Here is a 21249-nt window from a genome sequence, read left to right as displayed (position 1 = left end):
CAAGGAGAAAGAGCAATGTTAAGTGAAGACTCAGCCCCCCTCTCAAGAAAGGAAGATAAAATACCATTATTTCCTCTTTGAGGAAGTGCTGGAGCAAAACTATCACAGATATGTCACTAATAACCAGTAGGTCAGGAGAGATGTTATTCTCAAGGTGGAGTAGAGGGTGGGGGAAAAAAAAATTGCTCTGCAGGAGGTAAAGAACACAGAAAAAAAAGCAAAACAAAACCAAACCAACCAACCAATCAAAAAAAAAAAACACAAAAACCAAACAACAAAACAAAACAAACAAACAAACAAACAAAACAAAAAAAACCAACCAAAACAAAGCAAATCACAAAAAACATCTCCCATACAATGTTTCTGCTGAAAGATCTTGCTCAAAAAGTCTAATACTACCTTGACAACTAGTGGCATTACACTAGTACTACAAGTACTACTTGTAGTGGTACAAAGTTAAATATTATCCAATTTTAAGAATTAGTTCCTACTTACATACAAGACTACACCAGATGCTCCGCACTTAGATGACAAACATAGGTTTAACCAGACCAAAAAAGCAGCAACATCTGCCTTTATTTAGTCTTCCTCCTGATCTGCTTTAAAAAAATGTAAGCTCCATTTAGTGAGGGGCTTCAGAACAGTCACTAGGAGAAGCAAAACAAAGTTTGGCTTGCAGGTCTCGTGGTTCAAGAGAAATAAACCCAGAGGAGGCCATGATGTTCAGTCTCGGCAATATCAAGACATCACAGGGCTTTAACACAGAAGTAAATGTTTAATTCCTGAGAAAGTTAATATCAAAAGTTTCTATTGCCTACAGTTTAGAGTTAGAGAATCTCTGGTTTTTTTCTGAGATATTTTACCAAGATTACATTCTTCCCTGAATTAGGTTTCAAGCTTACTTTTTCTAACCTCCACTCTGAAAAGAATATGCAAATTTACCTATCTAACCTTACTTTTGTGTTCCTACCCCATTCATCTTGCATATTTGCACTAGGTTCAGCTGTAATATGGAGCCATACTCACATAACTTCTGTTCTTGAAAACTTTTCTAAAGCGTCTCCCAAGACAGGAGCATGGTTAAAATTCAGTCTGTGAGATTATGATCTCAAATAAAATTCTCCCCCTACAATTCCTTCAAGTTTTTCAAAGATATTTTGTATTTTTCACAGCCTTGGAAATTGTGAGCAAATGGACTTTTGGGGGGTTTTTTTACCACAGTCATAAATCTCAGAAACAAAAGAAGGATAATTCATAAAAACATAAGTCTTATCTTCAACTTCTCATCATGAAAACTAATTAGTAAACTTTAATTGCTATTTAAAATAGACTCAGGAATCATACATATTTTTAATAGGGATACAAGGCAAAATTTCAACAGGACAGCAGAAGGCTTGTTGGCAGGCAGTAAGATTATTTCAAAGGGCAGATCGATTGGCTTCAACTTCTCCTCTGCAATTTAGGAAGTGATGGCAGAGATCCCTTAGGATGGGCTTCCACTTTTATGCAAGACTTGCTTCCAAGCAGCCTTGCTCATTATTATACTCCATGGATTACTGAAATAACAAAATATATGTGAGTAGTCTAGTTGCAGTCAAAGCTTGACCCACATAAACATACACAGAATACTATGACATATCTAAGATTTTCTCACCCTTGAAGACCTAGCACTAAAGGTTAGAAAGGGCCTTAGACCATTTTTAAAAGTAATTTTTATATTTTCTTAATATTTGAAAAGTATATCTTTCTGTATCAAATTTGCTTAAGATTATTGATGTGAAGTTCAAGTATCTCTGTGAGAACACCTCATGAAAACATGTACTGTTCAATATCACACTGCCCAAGAAATAACCCAATCTATAACCCAAGAAGTAGCCCTATCTCAACCACCTTGTAATGTACATAATGAAACTTAGTGACTGGTCAGAAAGCAAGGTACAAATGCTGTCAATATTGCATTACATTTTCTACTAAAATTTCAGAAATTTGTTGAGATGTCAGGTGTCTTCTCTCCAGCATAGACTACCCTGACATTCAATATGCTATGAAATGCTGTTTTTCAAATCTCTAATGAATAGCACGAAATCACGACTCTAGGTATATATAGGAAAAGAGCAACGCTTTAATAGATAAAGTGGTCTCAGAATCAACTATGTAATATGTACAATCAGGATATAGGCACACTAGATTTCATAACGCAAAATTAATCAAATCAATAAATGCACGTATGCTACAATGCCACTTCAATATCTGAATTCCATTTATAGAGGAACCTCAAGGCTTTAAAATTTTCTGATAAAGTATACTCTATTGTCAAGCACCCAGCTTTGTACAATTTGCAGTAAGAAAATAGGGGGGAAAGGCTGCATTGCCTATCAGAATAGGTCAGCATTACCTAAAGTTAATGTAATTTCAAAGGAAGTTCACTCAAGCTGTAATGCACCATATGAATCAAGAAATTGATAATTACTTTTCAAAAATAAATCTGCCATGTTAGGGTCAGCAATGTTACAACCTGCCCCTGAGGCAGGTTAACTGAGGTTCTTGTTAATAGATCCCTCAGGGCAGACTAGAGTGATGCAATGAATGGTGAGGTTTTTATAAATAAAAAGATTAGATAGATAGATAGACAGACAGACAGAGACAACAGGTTCATTTTGGAATAATTTGGTTAAAACGGAAACAAAGTATGTAACAGATTTGGTTATTATCTATAGAAATAGAGCAATATAAAAGAAAATGATTACACCTGAGAAAATATACAATGAAAATAAAAAGTATAAGAACAGATAGTGAAGAGGAAAGGTATCACCACCCTATGAAACCTGATTGTTGCAATTTAGATGTCCAGTGGATGAAGTAACAGTTACAATTTCAATCCATCAGGGCCAGGGGAAATCCCTTAAACCCAAAGTCCAATGGGTTCAACAGGTTCAGGCGGGAATGCCCAGGTACTTCTCTTCAGGGAGGAGTTTTACAACGTCTCTTGCAACACTGTGGATCATTTGCAGTCCTCTGGTGGCAGGCCCAAGAAATAAGTCTGCAGGCAAAGACACGACCCACATCTGCCAGGCCAGCTTAGTTGAGCCAGTTCTGCCTTAACAGAAGGGATAAATACCCTCAGGCCTAAGTGTGAATGTTCCTGTATCTCTCAGGATGCGAGAGAATCTTCTGCCTGAGCCAGTTGTGTAAGAGAGGAAATTGGCATGATAAAAAACAGCATCCCAGCAACATTGCAGGATATGCTTCTTGGAGGTGTTTTCTATTACCTGTCTCAAACCCCAGCTTGCTGCTACACAAAGGTGGGCTTGTCATGGTGATCCTCTGGTGATGGGTGCTCATCCCCTCTGCACCTGGGCAGACCAAGAAGTTTCATAACCACATACCCAAAAACACTCCCCTTCCCCTGTGGTTGAGGGGTGCAAACAGCCAATTGGTTGCATCATTAACTTTTAATATCAGTCTCTCACAAAAAGCAAAGCAAAATCCAGTGTTCCATACTTACTCAAGCATGTACAGTAAGTTAATTCCTCACACTATATGTGCACAAATATAGCCTAGTTTATGCAAGACACTCATTTTCAGGGAGGGAAAAAAGCTGTTGACTAGTTACAAAGAATACATTACATTCAAATACATTTAGGCCTTAAAATGATAATCAAAACAAACCACAGCAAGTGTACATTATCACCCATATATAGAATAATCCCCTTGAGTGTGCGGTGGGTTTGTTTGTTTAGGTTTTTTTTCTGTTTTTTGTTGCTTGTTTTAAAGTAACAGACATTTAAAAAAATAATGCTTTACAAAAATACTGATAGTGGTTCACATTACTACAACCTCAATACTCTCTCCTTCTTTCAACATTTTCTATGATCTTAGCAGTATCCCCAGTAGTTTTTTTGAGTAACCACGTGCTGCTCAGGCTCCTTTTGCATGAGATCCATTGACAATACACTGTGTCTCTGTTCATTTGCTGATATATTTCAAACCATTTACATCCGAAAGCTTCTGGTTCTGTGAAATGGTTGAAAAGGCTTTTTTAAGGCCCACATCAGTATTGGTGGTTTCTGTTTAGTTTTTTCAGGAAATAGCATTGCTTCGGTTTCAGGGCTAGGAAATCGTACTCTGTACACTTCAGGGTAAGATTTCTGAAACTAGAAAAGTACATTAATTCAAATTAAGAATTTGTTTAAACACGTACAATAAACTATTAAAGTGAAGCTTGCATTTCTGGAATGGGGAAATTATATCTCTAATGGACTTTCTACACTGCTATATGAAAAATTAGGCAGTATTTATGATTTGGGTTGATTCATCACAGCATACTTGTTCTAAAGTATTATAAATCTTGAAATCCCCATGTGTAGCCACTGTTTTCAATTTCAGTATTTCTCTAGAAGAATATATGTCTAACACTTGATAAATATTTTTAAATTGAAATTAGAAACTGTGGAGAAATTTTTATTTACTTGCTTGAGCTTCTTCTTTTTATCCTTCACAGATATTTCTTTATTCATTACAATTTCTTCCAACAAAGCTGCCAGTGGTTCTTGAGAGCCAGTTGCCCTTTGGTATTCAAATTCACCTGTAGTGATTTGGTGACAGAATGATGGAGGAGGAAGTGCTGCATCACTATCAGCTCCAGCATATTTTATCTGAAGATACAGTCAAAAGAAAAAAAGAATAGCTAGGTTTTCTGCAAAACACTTACATAAATTGGCTTAATCAATTGACCACTCCAAGATATTAAGCAGAGGCAATACTGAATAGAGACCCTGAACTGTAATTTTTTATCTCCAGCCCTAATTGAGTGAGTTCCAGCAAGTCAAAAAACAAGACACATAGGAAGACTGCTCAGCTCTTGAAATAAGTTTAAAGTTATTTTTCTAGCAGAAAATAGACAAAAGAACTAAAAATCATCTTTGAACAAAAAGAAATTATGGTATCAGGAAACAGATGAAAAAATTGAGCAAGTAAGGATGGTTCTAAAGGGAAAAAAAAGTCAGAACATGAATGAAAACACTTTATAATAATTCTGTTTTCTTCACTACCACAAACATAGTTGGCCCATTCCATGGGAAGATAGTGATGACAAACAGGAAAACATATTTGAGGCTTCTTGTCTCTAAACAAACTCAATATTCATTTAGTTTCATTTAAACACATAGTTATGGTTTAATATCAGTAGTCAAAATTAATTAGATCTCAAAAGCTAACAGAGACAGAACAAAGCCTTCAGAGAACAAAGGATAAGTTCAATCTAGAAACAGAGAGACAAAAGAGGTTCTTTTCACTAGATCCTTACTTGGACTCTCTGGAGATGTACAACATGATCCTCTATGGAAGACTTTAAAGCAGAAGGAACACTTAAGATCTCTTGATAATTATCCATGAGAAAAGATACTAGTTTAGCAGCAAGAAGTTCATCCAAGTCTAATTCATCCTTTGAGCAGAGAATACAACGGGAAAATGCCTGAACCATCTGAGGGAAAAAAACACACACCACTATAATGTATTTTTCTGTTTGGGAGTGAGGAGTAGAGAATCAGGCTACATTTAAAAAGTGAACTTTTAGAACAAATATTTTAACATCACAATACTTATTGTACTTCAAACGTATCAATATTTTTTTTAAATGTATTATGTACAGTGACATTATGTGAGTGCACTGAAGATTGCTCCTGCCTCATACAGATAATCCACCCCTGACTTTAGATATAGAATGAATGAATTCCATTGTATTCTCAAGACTTTGTTAAATAGCCACTTCACATGGCTATTTAAAGAGGGTATATGTATTTAGAGGGTTTTTTTTTTAAATAACACAGAAGTTTAATAGAAATTAGGCACCAGAGGGAAAACTTGAAACCATTACTCTGAAATCATCAAATAAAATTTCAGGTCCAGTTAACTTCAGGTAATCTTGTGCTCAAACCCTCAGTTACAAGAGTTTCTGTTTGTGCACCAGTCACTTGTAACATTAGGATTACAGAAGGTAATAAAGATTTTTGTCATGTACCATACATTACATTGCTGAATTAACACTTAGTACAAAACACTCAGACTATAAGGATTGACTTCTAAAATCAACATTTTAATTACAACAATACTTTTAATGAAAGACCACTTACAGTTAATTAAATTATAACCTTGGCAGTAAAAAATTTAATTATTTTAATCAAATACTATTCAGAGTTCCCTAAAAACTTAATTGCTGTGGAGCGCATTTAGATTTGTACATGCTGCTATAGGATTTTTACAGAATGGCTCTGCAGCTTAGTTTTCCATTGCACTTAATTTTCAAAGACTTTTAAATTAACCAAAATAAATATATATTGTTAGCTCATCAGAATAGTTAAGTTATGCCTAATGACTTTGTAATAAGGTGCTGTTGCACATACCAGTGTAGTGATATCACTACATAAGCTCCTACAGAAGAATTAGCAAAAACTGGAGCTTACTTTAAGAGACTTCTGTGTGTGGTGAAAAAACAACAACTTCTGAAATAAACAGTAGGTATTTTAATTTTTTTGAATGGCTGAAAACAGGTCAGTCAGAACATTCAGCTCCATATTTCTAGCTATGACTGAAACAGGCAGTCTTTTTCATTCACACTGTCTGAAGTGATAAAGAACACCAGAGACCTCATTTGCTTTTCTTTTTTGGTTGATTTTGCTTGTTTGTTTTTGGGGGTTGCTTGTTTGTTTGTGCTTTTTTCCTACTCAACAGTGAAATCAGTGGTGATTTAACTTGGAAAGGTAAGGAAACCTCTAAATTCTGAGCAAGTTCTTTGTGTGCTCACAAATTGCCATGAAATCCCACTTTATTCAAATTCAGATTAGCTTTCCAAATAGCTGTGACAGACAAACTAGTTCCTTAAACAAGCAAACTGTATTTTGTTCATACTCTCCAGTAAGAATCTTTAACCTTTTCTCCAAAAGTCTGTCCAGATCTGTAGGAATCTATAAAGTTAGAGGGTGGGAAAGAAAGACAGCCCTCAGTGCAGCAGAGTTATGGATATTGCTGATGCATCTTGTTAAGCTGTAGCGAAGACGTGAAGAATAGAACAATAGAGCTATGTATTAGCAATTCGGAATAACTTTCTAAGTTGCAAAAAGTTTCTATAGCAAGGTTGAAATTATGAATAGGGTTTTATGCTTTGTCTTCTTATGAATGAACAAGCAAGCATTGTTTTAACTCCAGCTACGTGTGCTTATGTTGATTGGATAGAATCACTGTCAATATGCTTTCTCTCTGTGTAATTGGCTAGGATGAGTATTTGGTGACTTGTAACAAGTGAGTTTCTTTAGCTTGCTGCCTAGATGCGAACTGTCAGGATCTTTGCATAGACAAAACTATGTATTATATAGATTCTGGAAAATAAACAGTTCCCGATGCATCCATCAGTGGTCCTGTCCTGTTCGTGTCTGTATATAGCTAGCCGGCACAAGATCTTTTACCTTACACTTATACATACCAAAGTTCTGGTCCTCACTGATTCAGAAAGACGTGGCAACTCCTTGTTTAGACTAATTCTTGCCATCATTCTCACCAAAAGCTGTAGTCTTTTCCTATTTTCTGGTGGCAGTAGGAGGCAAGATATCTGAAGAGCTTCTACAGCCTTGCTGGGTTTTTGCAACAGTCCTGGTTTATATGAGATCAGAAGGTTGGGGAACATTTCTCAGTTATATATTTCCATAACACTTAACATAACATTTCTAAATCTAACTCCCAAAATTCCCTTCTTACTCACTGAAGATTGCCTTAGAACTCCACTCCCCAATGAGACTAGAAAGATATCACTAGAATTGGACTACTAGGACTTAAGTTTTTAGAAGATTTTCTTCTGTTGCACTGGAAGACATTGATAGCCATAACCAGTAACTCTAAATATTAGAATACACTAAAAATTACAGCTTTTTTTTTCATCTTTTGCTCTTTTATTACCTCAGCACTAAACGCAACTGAATGGTATGCGCAGATATGGCAACCATGTTACATAAAATGTTAAGTCTGTGACTACAATCACAGGGAAAGAAAATGTGCTTATACATGTGCCTCACACCTATAGATATTAAATCTGTGCCTGAATCTGCTTATTTTTCCTCAGGAGAGGAAATGACATTTCTCCTTTTCTAAACTTTATAGGGTTCCTGTTTACCCATTTCTGCAGACAGTCGAGGTTACCCTGCATGGTACTACAACACTGCTGCATAAGCTACTCTTCCCCATTTTAGTTGTTTGCATGCTTGTTTAGGGCACTGTGCCCAAGTTTAGGACAGAATGTGCCACCTCCCTGGTCATTAACAAAGTGATAATCATTACTGGCCACACTGCCAGCCCTGGGGTGCTTCCCACTGTCTGACATCCAGCCAGACTTTGTGCCATGGATCACAACCCTCTGAGCCCAGCAACTGAACCAATTTTTGAGTTCACCTCACTACCCACCTAGCCAGCCTGTACTTCCTCAGGATGCCTAGAAGGATGAAACAGAACACAAGTGTTGAAAGCTTTACTGCTCTCAACATAAACAGTATCCACTGCTATCCCTTCATCCACCATTCCGGTAAACTCCATGATGTGAAACATGGAAACTGTTTCTTATTGGAAAAGAAGTGTGGACTAGGTAAGACATTCCAAGGAGAGGGGTAAAACACGGAAGTTAATTTTCATAGTAAAGCTTTTTCTAATTTCAAAGGAAGATTTGGCAAGCGTATTGATGCATATGCTTAGAAGAGTAAGGAATGATTCCATATCAACACTTCACTTTTTTTTAAAGAGATCACAAAATTAATTTTTGACTTCTTGAAACATCGCACTATTTTCATTGCTTCCACATACATACTGGCATGAAATCTTTCTTCTAATTTTACATTTACTAAATGGTGTGAAATGATAGTAGTAAAACCTGAAAGATGTGAAAAAAATGGAAAAGCAAACAGAAACAGAGTACAAAAGCAGAAGTTTTAAAGATATAAACAAGAGCTGACTAAGAAAAAGCAGTCAGAAAATTGATTTATATTCCATATGAAGCAAGATTGACAACTCACAAAGTATATATACTAAATTCCAGAAACAGAAGTGTCATTCTAGATTCCTTTCTCATCTCAATAGTTTACTAAAAGCAGTGTTATTTACACAGAAAGAAGATCAGAAAACTAACATGCTACAAAGCGGGTTTACTTTTCAACTCAATTGTTCTTTCTGAAATTTGATTACGTAAAATATAATCAAATATTTACTGTCTTACTATTACTGTCTTTCAGTAAGCCATCTGTAGGATCAGAATTGTCAATTTTAATATAGTGTGAACTCTGGAAAGTTCTAGTTAATAACTAAAACATTGCTTCTTTTAAACACTACATTAGTTAATGCCATTTCTAAATTAAAGCAACATAGTATTTCAATTCCCTTCAAATATCATATTTCCAGGGTTAAAAACTGTGCTTAAAGCCCTAATCCTTTCTAATCTAGACTTCAGTCAAGCAATTTCTAAAAGCTTATGAGAGTTTTTAAGACATCTAAGCACTTGTGAAAAAAAAGAAAAATCTATTCAAATCCATCTGTTGGATGCTGAGCAATGGACAGAGGCCTTTAATATTATAAAGACAAGCAATGAAAGACTTTTGAACTAATGTGATTAAAAAGACACAAAAATAAAACCACTGTGAGATATGAAATAAATTTAAATATTAAACTGTTCTCTATGTAGAATGTAAAGGACAGGCCCTAAATAATTCATCTGTGAAATTATTTAAGGTAAAATAATAAGGGAAAATAACTCCAGAAAATTAACTATAAAGAATATTTTTTCATTAGATTCCAAACTACTTACCTAACACACTAACAAAAATATCAAAAAAATTAAATGTGAGAAGAGGTTCTTTCATCTGGCTAAAGTAGTCCACTATCGTTTTGAAGACATCTCTTTCAAAGCCTGAGTACGTAGGCTGCTTCAGATCTGAACAGCTGGGCCCTACAAAGGAAAAAAAAAAAAAAAAAGGGAGCAAAAAAGAGAGCATTGATTTTTTTGATTTTCAGCCACCGAGCAGATCAGTGTTTTCTAACCCAGCCCATTAAAATGGATCATTAGAGGGAAAAAAAATTTTAAAAAAGATTGATTCTTCAAAATAAGTGAAATTTTATTGATCTACTACTTACCGATCTATTCCAAATACGTCCAGTGAAGATACAAAGTAGAGGAAAAACATTTATAGACTAGTTAAGCTTTTATATAATTAATTTAAATAAGCTACATTGGAAGGAGAATACACGCTGACAACTCTTTTCCAACTTTCTTTTAGAAAATCATCGTAAACAGGATTTAATAAAGTGGTGTAGACACAGTCAGTTCAATTTATTTTTTGGGGGTGGGTTGTTTGTGGGATCTTTTTCCCCTTCTGAATTTACTTACAATTTACTAGACATTTCATTGCAGATAATATCCAATGAGGTAGTTCCTCTGCAAAGGAAAAAAACAGAAATTAAAATGACAAAAAAGAAAAAACAAGAAAAATATTCAACTGTTAGACAAAAGCAAAGTTGAAAACAATTTAACATTCCTCCTGTGTAGTAAATCAAGTGACTCCAAAGGCAGGCTATACCTTAATGTAGGATCTAGCTTGAATTACATCTATACTTCAGTACCTGCACTACTATCATACAGTTAAAAAACAGGTCATATCACAAATCTTTAACCTACTCTAAAAAAAAAAAATCAAGACTAGACCAGTTCTAGATACAGTCTTCCCCGGTGCCATACAATGAAGTGTTTACTTTGCACCCAAGGCGAAGAAAAGCACTCATATATTCAGTTTTGCCATTTCTGCAAGGAGAAAGTTAGTATTTTGAGATGGTCCAACTGCCTTTAAAATGAGCACAGATATGCTCTGAAGGTAGTTTTATTCACAACCAAACCAGGTTTCAATGTCATATTTAAATTTCTCTACAAATCTTATTAAAATCATGGTGGCAGTAATACTGTGATAGATCAGAGCAGTAAAGATGCTTTCCTTTTTCCCTGATGTGCAAAACAGTTTTAAACATGGCACTATCTCCAAAACTCAAAACTCTCTCAATGCACATCTTGGCTCTCTCACAATTTTTAATACTGAAAACTCTCTCAATGTACATTTTGGCTCTCTCCATGTATTTTTAATATATTTTTTCTTCACGTAAACACTCCAGTTCAGGTAATTAAAAGTGTAGGGCCAAGAAAGTTACCTTGCAGTGATTAATATCCCTATATTTATAAATGGTTAAAAGTTGCTGCTGTCCTACATTCATTTTTCAACCCTACTAAAGCCAGAATTTGTTTAAGAGACTAAATACAGATTAAACCCTGACTCTTACTGTTGGGATACCAGAGGAGAACAATAGCATTTTAAAAACAATAGCATCATAAAAACTAGAGTTTTTACAAAGTAGATTGCAATATAACAAAAAAAAAAGAAAATTTCACTCACTTGATTTGTCCTCTAAAGTGACAATGCCTTGCTTATTGACATTATATACATTTTGAACTATATGTTTTGAATTCACAAGTTTTGTGTCTAACACTTCATCCAGAGAATCCAAACCCAACACCTTTTGTAATCTGCAAAAATACATAAACATAACTTTATACACCATCTAATCTGGAAAAAGCAAACATGAAGTACTAGGATACAATTAGGATACAATTCAGAAAAAAAAGAGAGTTTCATTTCATAGAGAATATCTCCAGTTGAACGACAGCCATAAGGACCATTGAGCGCAACTCCTCCTTCTCACAAAACTGCCTAGATTTATAGAATATCCTAAACTGGAAGGGATCCACAAAGATCAACTCCTGGCTCTTCACAGCACAACCACAAAAATTATACTCCATGCCTGAGAGCACTGTCCAAACACCTCTTGAACTCTGTCAGGCTTAGGCGCTGTGACCACTTCCCTGGGAAGCCTGTTCCAGTGCCCAACAACTCCCTGGATGAGGACTCTTTTCCTAATATCCAATGTAAACCTCCCCTGACAACTTCAGGCCATTCCCTCAGTCCTGTCACCAGCCACCACAGAGGAGAGACCAGTGTATTCTCCTCCACTTCCCATCACAGACTGCACTGTAATATCCTCTCAGCCTCTTCGTCTCCAAGTTAAGAAGCCAGGAGATCTCAACCACTCCTCATGTCTTCCCTTCTAGACCCTTCACAATCTTCATAGCCCTAAAAAAGTTTTGTTTTAGTGCCTAGAAAAGGTCTAGTAATTTTAATACCTAAAACTATACCATGTAACTGAAAGCATGGACAACATGCTCCTTGAACTCTGTAGGGCTTGGTGCTGTGCCCACTTCCTCAGGGAGGCAGTTCCAGTGCCCAGTCACTCTCTGACTGAAGAACCTTTTCCTAATGTGGAATCTGAATCTCCCCAGCCGCTTGGTTCCATCTCCTTGTGTCTTATTGCTGGTCACCAGAGATCTTCCACATCTCCCCCCACTCCCCTCTCCAGAAACTGTAGGCTACAATGAGGGCACCCCTCAGCTTTCTCAAGGCTTTTTGTGACTGTACAGCTCTTTGCTCTATTCAATCTCACTGCAGGCCCTGTCCACCCTTGAAGGAGTCCAAAGTTCCTTTTAACCTAGTATCATGGACAAACATAATGTACATTCAATGCCTCCATCCATATCATTTATGAAAACATGAAAGAGCACTGGGCCTAGAATGGAGCCCTGCAGATCCCCACTGATGACTGCTCACCAGAGATAACCACATTTACCACAATCCTTTGTGTTTGACCCAAGAGCCAGCTGCTCCCCCAACAATATTATGGGCTCATCAAGCTGCATGCTGGACAGTTTATCTAGAAGGATACTGTGAGAGATAGTATCAAAAGCTTTGCTTAAATGCAAATAAACCACCACATCAACTGGCTTCCCTTGGTCAACTAGATGGGTGACCTTGTCATAAAAGAAAATTTAATTGGCTACACAGTATTTTCCCCTTCTGAAACTGTGCTGGCTATGACCAGTGACTCTGTGTCTCTCAAATATTTTATTATTAACTCCCAGAATAATTTTCCATAATTTTACAGGCACTGAAGTGATACTGACAGGCCTGTAATTAACAGGGTCTTTGTTCTTTGCTTTCTTAAAGCTGAGAAAATAGCTGCCAGCTTCCAGACAACAGGGGCCTCTCCAGAATCCCAAGGTAAATGAAAAAAAAAGGAGACAGATCTTGCAATAACATCATCCAGCTCTTTCAGTACCCTAAGATGAATCCCATTGGGCTTCATAGCTTTAAGCATATACAGCTCAAGCAGAAAGTTTCAAACAAATTCAAGGTCAGCTGTGAGTCTCCCTATTCCCACAGTCGTACTCTTCCAACACAGAGCTGTGGGAGTCCCAGTGTCAATTATCAGACTTAAAGAGTCCAGGACTTTCTGTCACATTAAAGCTACTGCTCCCTGATCAAGTTGTCAGGGTGTCAGCATCCTTCCACACAATCTGCAGTGCCAACCCTGTTTGCCCACCACTATCTTTTGGTTGCTAGAGCTAAGGGACCTTTATGTGAAGGAGGGGCTTGGTCACCACCGTCCCTAGTGTCACTTGTCCAGGTCCTGTCAGCTGCTGCCAGGTGATCTCCAGGCTACCAGGGTGTCTCTCCATTCCCCTAAAGTTTTCTTGGTTCAGGAAACCCAGAATACACATGCCCTCTGCTGCCCATCATGCTGGTACCAAAACTGTTCACCTCAGCACCGAGCGCATTTCGTGCAGATAATGAGCTAGGTTTACACTAAAGTCATCCTTAGTAAAACCTCAACCATGCTGTAATATCAGCTAGTGTATATTATTTTTTCCTCTGCAGAAATAGTCCAAAGCAATAGCTTTAACTTTGCATAGGACATTCCATTTGAATATAGTAAATGAATCTCTAAGCTGAATCTTAAAGCTTCAGCACTCAATTAGCTATGCCATTTATCTCATACAAAGTATTGTACTTGCCATTGAAAGGTTCCATAGCACTTCTACATAAGTGCTTTTATTTCCTAGCAACAAGAAAAAGAGACGGAGAAAAAAAGTGATTAAACAAGACAAAGCCCACACAACAAAGAATTGTATAATACAACATGCAGAAGTCAAAAGGTACTAAGCACAGTAAAGTTTTTTTTCAGACTTTATTTGCTGAATTTGTTAGCCAAATAACAAGTGGTAGAGTTAGTCTAGACACTATGGCTTTGAAGGCAATGATGAAAAGTGAGTGGGTGAAATTACAAGTGTTACCAGAGAAGATAGACAAGACTATTACCTACTACACAGTTTTACTATAAGAGCAAATGACTCATAAGTATACTCACCGTGATAAAGTCATGGATTTCCATACCTCTTCTATATTTGTTTGTGTTAGTTCTCTGCGGAACACAAGTTTGCATGCCGGTACTTCTCCGATAGCTATGCTGTGTCGCTTGTACCACATCTCAGAGTTCTGAAATGAGAAAAAACCCTCCTGATTAACTGGTGGCTTTTCAAGTGTTAAACAGTATAAAACATTTATAGTACAGAATTGCAAGTGTTCTTAAATTCCAGTGAAATCTTCAGGATGCAAGGTAAGTATTTATGTTTAAGAGAAATGAAACATTTTCTCAATCTTACACACCTCTTCTCAATTCCATAACTTGTCCAAAGCTGAAAAATTATGTGTGTCAGAATAGCCATTAGAATTCAGGAGTCAATGGCCTTTAATCCTATGTTCAGGTCCATTCATGATTAAAATCAGTTCATGTGCCATTTTAAGATTAAACATCTGTTTATGGAAAAGTTACTGCAGAATTATGATACCAAAGAATTAGAAAAAAAAATCCTTGTTCGGCATATACTAAAATAACTAAACATTAAGTTCAATAACAGGTTCTATACATAAAGAAAGTAAAAGCAAATCACTACATCTGAAGGCACCCATCAGGTTCTAGTCCACCATTATAAAAGTGTAAAGTAAAGCTGAGAATGCAGAATATCACTATCCTTTATGCAACCTTTATATCCAGGCTTATTCTTGAACATTGTCATCAAGGTATCAATGGGTGGACATACATTGTAGCTTGTATCAGCAGCATCCCTTTCAAGGGAAAACTCCTAATCATTCCAGCTCTTTGATTTACACTACAGACCAGTGCTATAGCACATTAAAAGTATTCCTTATAACCAAACCACAAAATGCATTCCAGGAATGCACTTAAATACTCCAAGCACTAACTCTCTGTCATTCCATGGCAGACTAGACTAGAGCTAGTTGGAAGCAAATAGCACCCTCTGAAACTAGGGGTCTGGTCTTTCACATCAGTATTTCAATGACACAGACCCATGCTCATCAATCTATACACAGTCACTAAGTGCTCAGATTCACGCTGAAGCAATTCAAGGTACCACCATTTTCAGCTGTCTACTTCAGCATTCCAGTGGAAGCTAGACCTAATTATAAAAGAGGCAGCAGAAAGAAGCTTATAGCTTTGCCTCACTTACAGTCCACTGTATTAATCCTAACTGCCAATGGAAGAGATTTTGAGCTATGCCAAATTCTATGCTGTTGTGTCCAAGTCAGATGCAGACTTTTGCTAATTCTTATCAGGCCAGGATACTTGGAAATTCAGGGCACAGCTGGAGGCTGTAATATATTACACCTTCAACAGATATTTGCTCAGTAACTAAAATACTCCGTTCTCTCATTCTCATTTCCTGTCTTTGGCACCATCTTTTCTTCTACCTTTAGCACCATCTTTTCTTCTATCTACTATTGAAGCACTAAGGACCATGCCTTTCCTCTTCAGAAGCTTGCTGTATATGAAGAGTACACTTGATTTGCACACAGTTGGATTGTAAACATTGAAACATTCAATGTTTCATTAAATGTTCATTCAGAACATTTAAATGGCCAGCAAAATGGTAGGAGCTACTTTTCCAAATAGACTGTGGTTTATCAAGAAATCTAAGGTCAGACTCCTGCTCTGAAGGGCAGTAATAAAAAGGCAAAAATCATCAAAGAAATCCCGAGTTCACAAATTATGAGAACATACACATATAAGATACACTGCAGGAAGACCCCAGAATATACACAACTCCAGAAGCCTAGTCTTTTACTATGTCAAGATGAACAGAGTTGATACAATTTTGGTTTACTAATAAAAGCAAGATTTTTCAACAACTTTACAAAGGCTGGATCAATCCACATAAGTATGAGACCAGATGACTTTCCGAGCTTACAAAGGATAACTGAAAAATCAGGACCACTTCTCCTTAGCCCAAACATATTCCTTATAAAAAAGGAAATTGAGTCAGTGCCAGTACTTACAGCAGCTAGGAAGGTTTTAATAACTGTATATATTCTGATATCCGAAGTGTCCAAATACAGTGTGATTATTTTGTCAGGTGTCACAGACATCTTTTATGAAAAATCCTTTCCTTAGGATTTTTCCTCCTGAGAAGCTGAGAGGCCTCAGGAACAAAATGTAAACAATGGTTACCTGCTGCTGTGGAATGTAACAGGTGGATCTTTCATTGGCCCATGTTAGTTGCTTCTAATTAACGGCCAATCACAGCCCAGCTGTTATCATTCTTCCTTTTTCTCTTTATCTCTTTGTTATCATTCTTCATTTTTCTCTGTTATCATTCTTCCTTTTTCTATTCTTAGCCAGCCTTCTGATGAAATCCTTTCTTCTATTATTTTAGTATCATTTTAATATAATACATATCATAAAATAATAAATCAAGCCTTCTGAAACATGGAGCCAGATCCTTGTCTCTTCCCTCATCCTAAGACCCCTGTGAACACAGTCACAGTCTGGTAGTATAATAAATGCCCTATTCGAATTTGAGCAAACTGGAATGAAATATGGAAAAATACACCCATGAGGAACTCAGGTTCCTCAGGGCATTGCAATCTGTAGCACAAAGAACACAAAAATATTACTTCTCCAGCAAATTTTAAGAAAAACTTAACTTCACAAAAGTTTAGAATAAAAGTATTTAGCATTTAATTTTATAAGTAAGTATTTTCTGACACAACATAGAGGTCATCAGCTCAGTTTTGCTTTCCAAATATGCTTTTGTCTGGGGAAATAAAACTGGGTGCCTTACCATTGCGACGGATTTCACTGGGATGTGTTCTTGAGAAGGGCCAGCCCTTGGTTCATTCCAGTCTGGAAATTTAATTACTTCCTTTCCACATGAAGGTTTCTTTGGATATGACTTCAGTGGCGAGGAAGGAGGAAATCTACAATTAGAGAACATTTTTAAAGTCTCTGAATGCCAACCTAATCCCTATTTACCAATGCAAAACTGTAGTCAGCCTTCACATGCAAAAACACAACAACTGCTTTGGACATTCACAGCCCAACTTAGTTCGCTGTAGAGTGGTGTTGCATGATATGTAAAACATCGTGGAGTGTCTTGCTTGCCCTCCAGCTGCTGCTCCAGAACAGTTCAGGTCTTTTGTACCTCCCACGACATAGCTGAGCCTTGGGTGAATGCCTGCTATCCCAGTGCGTCTCATACAGCACTAGCTGTCTTTGCATAGACAATTACATAGGTCTTCACTAGGAGACGTTGATTCTGCTGAAAAAGCCGTGGGGATGTTTTCCCCCATGTCAAGTGCTTTGTTAGCATGCATTTCCTAAAGCAAAGCTACATAGATAAGTCACATGACTAACACTCAGATTTAGTTAGAGTGCATGCAAGTGTCCACACAAAGTTTTGCCCACATTACCAGGTTCTTCTGTGTTTACATGCTTTCTGTGCGAAGATCATATCCTGCAGTTCTTTTCTGGATCATATCCTGCAGTTCTTTTTTCCAGCTGGTTTTGCAGGTAACTATTTGACTTCTTAAGGCATTTCAAGAAGTGCCTTAAAGAAATTAGCAGAAATAAGCCCTAAACCAGCCCTTGTAGAAAAAAAAGGAAAACAAACTATCCAGCTTGACCAGCATCAAATTATTGCTAAGCTTAGGTCAGAGCATGTCCAAAGGAACTAATGACAGCATATCAGAAAGACAAATTAGTTCGATGGAAACACCTCTTCAGACTGGCCCAGATCCAATTCTGTCTACTTGCACGCCTAGGTTTTAGATGCTGAGATTCCTGATGCTTTAAGCAACTGCTTAAGCCTCATTAACTTTTAAAAAACAGAACGTAGAAGACATATGGCCCATGACTTTGCAACAAAAGCTTGCACACTGCTGGAGAGCATACATATGTATTCTCCCAGAAAAAATGCTTAAGAAACTCTCAAGTTTCTCCAAAATATTACCCCATCCTCTAAAGGCACTTCAAACATTACTTAATAAGTTTTTAATTTAGATTTGTTCTGCAGTTTGGTTAGTCCAGTACTGTTACACTGAATGGTTAAACACATTGATTGTTTTGACCACACACTGAGCATATTCCACAGTGCCCTTCAATAGCACATCTGCAACACAGAGAGATCACTTCTGTCAGACAAACCCCCAGAACCAGCAGCAAGCACTTCACTCTCATCCTGCAGGATTTACTCTGTTTGTAAATGGTAAGCCAGACTACATGGCAGATGTTCAGCTGTTGAGTGTTCTCAGTCATTTTTCAGATATTCATTATTTCTTAAGAGTTTAATGTTAAAATTCTTAAAAGTTCTTACAGTCAGAAAAAGGAGGTGCATTCCTCTTTCTCAGGTAGCATTACAGCAAGATCTAGATGGAGAAGGATTAATGTCACTCAAAGCAAAGGACTGAGAAACACTCCAAGGCTGACACATCAGAATTGGTTATAGCCATCAATATTAGTTTGGGGAGTTTATAAAAAGAGGAACTAGAGATACCTGTTTGTGTCCAGAACAAAGGATACAGAACAAGGTCAACTAACAGTGATGTCCAAGATATAACAATATTTCTGCTGAATTCCCAAAAGATTGCTATCACTGCAAGAATGCTGACCTCTTTGCTCTTGATAGAATGGCTTAGATTCCAAAAAAAAGTATAAAGCCCAACAGCTTCCAAAACTGTAACTTATCATCATTATTGTAGACTCAGCTGAGCCAGTAAGTCAGACTGGTAAGTCTTTGCTATTTTTAGAAGTCACATTAGATCTCATCTTCATGTTTAATACTTGCCAAATATTCTCACACAATCCAACTTTTGGCAATATTTCTTTTGCACACTCTGTGGATGAACAAGAGCAGACAGCTACACTTACATGTGAAGTAAATGCGCGACACAACTGTGTACCACAGTGTGCCGTTACAGCATGTTAACACGTAAATTTATACAGAAGGTATGAAGCATGTAACTTTTCCAAAGCTAGCACTGTCAGTAGAATTTACTCATACCACTACCTCCATCAGCACTGTGAGGAGAAAAAAACCCGTATTTTACATGTAGCATTAGGATAGCCCACCAGAGGGAGCTGCCAGGACATTGAATACAGGACTAAAATAGGCTGGAAAACCTGTGTTTAGCTGCTTAAATAGGGGAGAAGCATGTCTTGATAGTAGAAGCCGCGAGTAATGTATATAGCTTATTTATGCACCAAGCACCAAGCCCAGTGAGGAAAAAAGCTGGCTCTAGTCCAAGATGCATGAAAGGTATGCATTTTTAACTGAAAAAAGTTCAGTTACTTAGTTATTTTTTCAGTGGGAGGGGGGGAAAGAACATCACAACAAAATATATAACAAGAGTTCTGTTGTCCAATAGCAGATCAGTAGGCAGAGCACACAGAAAATTAGAAGAACAGAAATATTTCACCCAGCCAACTTCCACAGCCTGCAGCTCAGTAAAGTCATGACTGAAAATACAAATATATAAAAGAACAAAATAATTTGAATATATACTCATGCTAATACAAAATAAACAAAAACCCCGCAGCCACACAAACACAGCAAAACCAAACCAAAGAAATATAGAATAACACCAGCAGTTATCAAACCCCATATTAAATCTTTTTACAAGAATTAATGCCAGAAATAAAAAGATCAATAGAGCAAAATAAAAAATTGACTTAATATATATCAAGTGGGAATTCAGTTCTATATATCTCCCCAAAGAAAATATTAAGAAATCATTACTTAAAAATGAATATGTAAAATTTGAGAATGTAAAAATCGCTATAATAAGTAGAAGCATAAACTTATTGCTAGCCTATTTTCCCTAATGTTTTGCATGATGAGAACTCCCATTTCCTCAAAAGAAGGGTCACCACGATAAAAGTTAGAAATCTAGACTTGAAGTAATGGTCATCTCTATAATACTTCTGCACCAAATAGGACACTAGAAGATGGTAATTCAAACCCCTGCAGCTTCTCTCCACTCAAACCTTAACTGAGGTCACAAGAGGTCAAAGAATCCAGCCCAGTAATGCTAAGCTGTTATTACACTGAAATTTCTTCTCCGCTGTTAACAAGCCACCATCTGAGATGCTCAACGGGGATAAGTAAGGAACCAGCCTTGAGGATAAGCAAATAAAGCTTTGTCCCTTGTCCATCTAAAAACCAAGGAGCATCAAAAAATGTTACATCATAAATATCTTAGATTCAGAAGGACTTTCTCTTCTTTCAGAAGAAGTGGAGACAGCAACCAAAATAGTCAGGGGGTTGGGATGAAGGAGGACAATTGGAGTTGGGTGACCAGTGGCATTCTCACTACCACCTGTGTGTCTTAATATGTACTCTTCCAGCACCAACAAACCTGATGTATGCCATCAGCAATGAGAACTCAATACCATGTGAAAGCTGCAAAAGCTTTTGTTGATATTCAAAGAATGCAACTGAAAAGAAGTGACCTTCAAAAACATTTCAAAACAGACAAGAAAACTGAAGCCAAACATTAGGTCACGGCAGCTACCCATTACTAAGAAAATTGAAGTCTTTGAAAGGAAAAGGGAAAACTGTGTCAATACTTTTCAGAGGCACTCTCCAAAAATACTTGTAAGACACGAGCAAGAGTTATTATACCCTGTTTCCAAAAAACAGAGGTTTTTTATCACCCTATACAGGCTTACCTATATAAACGGCCATCGTCTTCAAAGTCCTCTTTGCCCCACCTTCCTTTAATATCTTCGATTACATGATTTTTCAGGAATTTTTTAAGCAGCTTAACCGTTTGGTCGCGAGTCACTTCGGGGCCAAAGTTTTGATTAGAGCCAAGCAGCTCATGCAAACATTCCACTGCTTCCGAGGCTTTGAAGCATCGCTCGTAGCTCTTGAAACGACAGCGATGCTTTCGTAAGGGCATCCCAGCACGGAAGAGCTCGATTATCTCGTTC

The 21249-nt window shown here is 37.0% G+C and overlaps 1 protein-coding gene across 2 annotated transcripts; it reads right to left on the bottom strand.

Annotated features, from left to right (window-relative positions):
• Window positions 1–2102: 2102 nt before the first annotated feature.
• DEPDC1B (DEP domain containing 1B) lies at window positions 2103–21249 on the bottom strand. Of its 2 annotated transcripts, none has more exons than XM_014307421.2 (10): window positions 20986–21249; window positions 17102–17237; window positions 14329–14456; window positions 11466–11596; window positions 10415–10462; window positions 9836–9976; window positions 7478–7644; window positions 5306–5482; window positions 4470–4655; window positions 2103–4154 (listed from the first exon to the last, which is right to left on the bottom strand). In XM_014307421.2, the coding sequence occupies exons 1-10, from the start codon at window positions 21216–21218 to the stop codon at window positions 3993–3995; spliced, it is 1509 nt and encodes a 502-aa protein (XP_014162896.1). In that variant the 5' UTR covers window positions 21219–21249; the 3' UTR covers window positions 2103–3992. The 2 variants fall into 2 exon arrangements, with proteins under 2 accessions (XP_014162896.1, XP_030913708.1); XM_031057848.1 differs by having other exon boundaries at window positions 4474–4655; window positions 20986–21248.

The sequence above is a fragment of the Geospiza fortis genome, unplaced genomic scaffold (genome assembly GCF_000277835.1).
Source record: "Geospiza fortis unplaced genomic scaffold, GeoFor_1.0 scaffold443, whole genome shotgun sequence".
Lineage (NCBI taxonomy): Eukaryota > Metazoa > Chordata > Aves > Passeriformes > Thraupidae > Geospiza > Geospiza fortis.
The sequence above is the reverse complement of the archived record's forward strand: the minus strand, read 5'-3'. Positions and strand labels throughout refer to the sequence as shown.